The sequence below is a fragment of the Pteropus medius genome, unplaced genomic scaffold, assembly GCF_902729225.1.
Source record: "Pteropus medius unplaced genomic scaffold, Ma_sr-lr_union100, whole genome shotgun sequence".
In the NCBI taxonomy this organism is placed as follows: domain Eukaryota; kingdom Metazoa; phylum Chordata; class Mammalia; order Chiroptera; family Pteropodidae; genus Pteropus; species Pteropus medius.
This window is the reverse complement of record NW_024349225.1, coordinates 10,969,904-10,974,017: the sequence shown is the minus strand read 5'-3', so window position 1 is coordinate 10,974,017 and position 4,114 is coordinate 10,969,904. Positions and strand designations below refer to the sequence as shown.

The 4,114-nt window shown below is 56.9% G+C and overlaps 1 protein-coding gene across 1 annotated transcript in view; it reads right to left on the bottom strand.

The window, feature by feature from the left end:
- Positions 1-615: 615 nt before the first annotated feature.
- Positions 616-4,114, bottom strand: part of TNR (tenascin R) — a 63,517-nt gene continuing 60,018 nt past the window's right edge. The window contains exons 19-21 of the mRNA XM_039881420.1: positions 3,476-3,637; positions 1,765-1,928; positions 616-948 (exon numbers count right to left, since the gene is read on the bottom strand). Coding sequence (XP_039737354.1) covers positions 829-948; positions 1,765-1,928; positions 3,476-3,637 — 446 coding nt within the window. The 3' untranslated portion in view covers positions 616-828. The remainder of the gene's footprint in view (positions 949-1,764; positions 1,929-3,475; positions 3,638-4,114) is intronic.

Genomic DNA, 4,114 nt, shown 5'->3' with positions numbered 1-4,114 from the left:
AAAGCACGAAAACCACAGCCATCTCCCCCTCTCGCCCCCAAAGAAGGTGCTCTATGTCTGGCCGAGGATGGGGGCCCTGACTTATGACCCATAGCGACAGAGCCACTGTGCAGCTCAGGGCCAGGCGCGGGCAACAAACGCCTTGGGGACTATAATTCAAACCGCGGCCGGGCTTGTGGGGCCGTGGGATCTAGGGTAGGGTGGCAGTGGGCGCAGGACTGACTGGGCGCAGGGCTGGACGGGAGGCTACGGCTCGTGAAAGGTCCCAGAGGACACTCGGCGGGTGGAGTAAGCGTGTCACCAGATGGGAATCTTTGGCCCAGGAAGGAGGACTTGGGCCGCTGGGATGGGGCGAGGTTAATCGGCTTTCTCTTCAGGGAATTTGTTCTCAGAACCCTCTTGCTGAAGCTTCTTCCCCGGGCTGGTGCGAGAACCTGGCCCTCGAAGGCGGATTGACCAGAGTACAAACAGCCGGAACGGAAGGGCAGCGGAGAAGGAAGAAGGCACGTGCCCGTCGCCATGACAACCTGACTCCTGGACTTGCCTTTGAACTGGTCTTTTAAGAAAACATCTCATTCGCCCTCCTTGGTGGGAAAAGGGAAAGGTGGAGGGTGGCTGGGAAGGAGGGAGGATGGGCAGGGGGTCAGGCCCAGGGGGCGGGGGGCAGCGGCGGCCACGAGCAGCTGATTCCCAGCTGATTCCTGCCACGTCCTGCTCCCTTCAGACTCATAATATGTTGCAGAGCACATTCCCCCCCACCCCTCGCTTCACGTTATAAAATACGAACAAATGACAGGAAAGGTCAGTTGGCTCACGGCCGCCCACTGCTCAGAAGTGCAGGGCCCGCCGCTTCCTGCCCGCCGTGGGCCGGGGGGTGTAGGGGCGGGTCTTCATCTCCACGAAGGGAATGGAGAACTCGTGGCCTTTCCAGTGATACCAGTTGATCCCCTGCGGGGAAGAAAGATAAGCACGTCAGACCTCCCAAGACGGGGATTTCTCCCTTAACACCAAACTTCCTGGCTGAGTTCCCCAGAAGGTCAAAGGAGCTTTTCTTTGAAACACGCCTGTGGCCTGGGTCTTTTTGTGGAATGTGCTGCAGCTTTGTGTTTTTGGCCTTGAAGATTTGCATGCGGCAGTCCCAAGAGTTGAATTTCAAAATCCCAACAGTGCAGAAGCCTCTGGAAGAGAATAACTGCGTTTGCTCACTCCTGGTGGTTCCCATCCATGGCGACCGGCCATCTCGGTTTGCACAGGACTAAGGGGTTTCCTTGGCTGCTGGACTTGCAGTGCTAACACTGAGAAAGTCCCAACAGGTCTAGCTGGTCACCCTGTTGGCCAGCCTAGCCTCTGGACATGCGGTCTCTAATGGGGAAGATAGTCCGGTTTATGCGGGACCATCTCGCCTTTCCTAGGACACTTCTTAGGATGCAGCTGAGCCTGAGAAATTGTCCATGAATCGATAAGCTCATCATGGAACTTTCTAGAGGAGGAAATGAAATGGAACTTGACTGGCCATCGAGGGCTCCTCTGGGTGAGTTCTCGTCCCTGAGTCCGGGTGCTTCCTCCCCATCCTCTGCCTGCTCCTGTCCTGCCCGTACCCCCGAGTCGGCCTCATTTCCCTTCGCGATAGTCCTTTCTTGAGACGCTGAGTATTTCTTTTTAAAAGGGAATGTAAGACGCGCATGTGCATTTAAGACATAAAGCTAAGGGACTGTGGGTTCCCCAGCTCCGGGTCACCCCAAACAGTGGCAGAGCGTCGCCTACCTGGCTGTGCCTGGACTCCCCGTACTTCCCGTTGAGGTTGGTCCGGTGGCAGTTCTTATACCACCAAGCTCCCTTGTATGACACAGCGCAGTTGGTAACTGCGACATCATTGTCTCTGTCCTGGGTGGAGAAGGGGCGTCCCTGGTGATAGCTGAGGGAGTCCCCTAGAGGAAAAGATGCGTTCGTGAGGCTGTTCGAGTCTCACTCTTCGATCGGGATGTTCTGGACGTTTGGCGCACTTCCCACAAATCTGTCTTCCACTGAGGGGACCTTCCACTCACCTCTCCCATTTCTACCTGGCTCGTCAGCCTGGCCGTACCAAACCCTGTTCCACCTTACCCCGGGCCGAGTGCTGCCAAGCTGCTCCCTCCAGCTCACCTCCTCGCTCCTCTGACCTCCCGCTCCCCATACTCTGTCCCCTCAGCTCCGCCTCAGCACCCGCGTCTGTTCCCTACAGGCCAGTGCTGGGGCAGACCGTCACGATTCCTTTTGTCTCCAGGGGACACAGTGCTGAACCATGGCAATGTGAGACAAGCTGGGTCACCACCGTGCAGCCCGCTTAGTTTTGAAATGATTTAGTCTGATATTTCGTTTAATATACTCCGTTTTAATGGCTACTTTATGCCCAAAATGTGGTAAGTGGGGCCTTTTGTTGGGCACTTCGGGCCGGCCTCCTTGCCAGTGGGAACGGTCTGAAACATGAAGAATAATAAAGGCAGCTGTGTCTCCTCTTTGGAGTGATAGACCTGGCTGGAAGGGGAAAGAACTGGACAGATGCAGGAATTGGAAGGGCAACACCTTGGTGGCCTTCTAGGTGCCAAGAGGCATAAAAATGGTATTAAAATTATACACTTGCATTCGGCCCTAAAACCGGAGTTAACGAAAGGACCGATCACGCCATGTACCAAACAGAAGACTGTTTGGGAAAACAGGTTTTATGAAACGGGCTCCAGGAGAACCCAGGAACCGGACTGGCAAAGCCCGAGAAGCAGATCCGAAGCTATGTTCTGACAAAGCTCTTAATGCGACGGAGCGCCCAGAGGTGGCTGTCCTGCTCGGGAGAAATGTCATAGAAAGCTATACGGGAAAGCTGCCCACGTTCGTGGTTCTCGTGGAGAAAGGAGAATGTGGCCACGGAGGGACATTCGAGTGCTGCCGTCGGCTCCCGGGTGGGTGCTGTGGCGACTGCTGGTAAGGGGGGGCATCTCAGAATAAGGGGGCATCTGGTTTATTTTCATGGTTGTCTTAAATGTCATTGCAGGGGAGATGTCCACCCAGACAATAGAGGGTGATGCCCTCTCTGGGTAAGAGCCCGTATTGATTAATCTAGACAAGAAAAATAATCCTTTGCTCTCCCATTGCACTTAAAAAAAATTTAAAAAAAACTTTAAAAGCACTTTTGCTGCATTTATCGTCTGTTTTTTTTTTTTTTTTTTTCCCTGACTGCTCTGTGAAGTTGGGCAGGCATCATTATTATGATTTTCCAGACGAGGAGAGTAAAGTCCTGGAAATTGATTTCAGGTCATCTGAGTGGTTAGGGACGGCCTGGACCAGAGCCAGTGATGGACAGCCCTGTGTCCCCCCCCTCGCCCCCCACTGGCGAGCAGGGGATTCGCGAGCTCTGTGGGTGCTGCCGCCGCCGCCCGGGGCAGCTCAGGCCCGGCCCTGCCACACGTCGGTGGCTTTGGGGGTCCGCTCGGGCCCGCGGTACCTGCGGTGCCGTTGTAGCTGCCCACGCGGAGTTTGTAGAGGCTCTTACTGTCCTCCACGGAGAACCTGTCGTAGTAGGCGAACGCGGAGTCCTGGCCGTCCCGCATGTCCACACGCAGCTCGTGGCGGCCCTGGGCCGTGACCCTGTGTATGTTGTCCAGCCCTGCGGAGAGGGACAGGGGATGTGGCGAGCTCAGCCTCCGCGGCTTTGGAAACGGGAGGGAAATGAAGCCGTGGCCTCAGAATGGACGTCACTGGGATAGCGCTGGCCCCCAGGCTGCTGTCACGCAGACCCCCCCAGACTCCGTTTCCTCCTGCAAATGGCCAGCCCGGGTCGGCTGAGCGGTTCCCGCCACGGGCCAGCTCAGAGTCCTGACACCCAGTCCTGACCCGGTGAGGACGCGCCCTGGGCCTCGGGATTCCCGCGCCGTCCCCGCCCTCGCCCACTCTGAACTGTGGCATTGGGGGAAAGTGACGGGAGGCATCGCATGGGCACGGACGCTCTGTGTGAACGACACTAGGGAGGAAGCGTGGCCCGGGACGTCAGGCATCCGCTGTCGACCGAGTCGCCCGCAGCGGGGTTCTGTCCAGCAACCTGTCCCCTCCTCCTCCCAGCCTCCCACGGCTAACAGCTCACAGC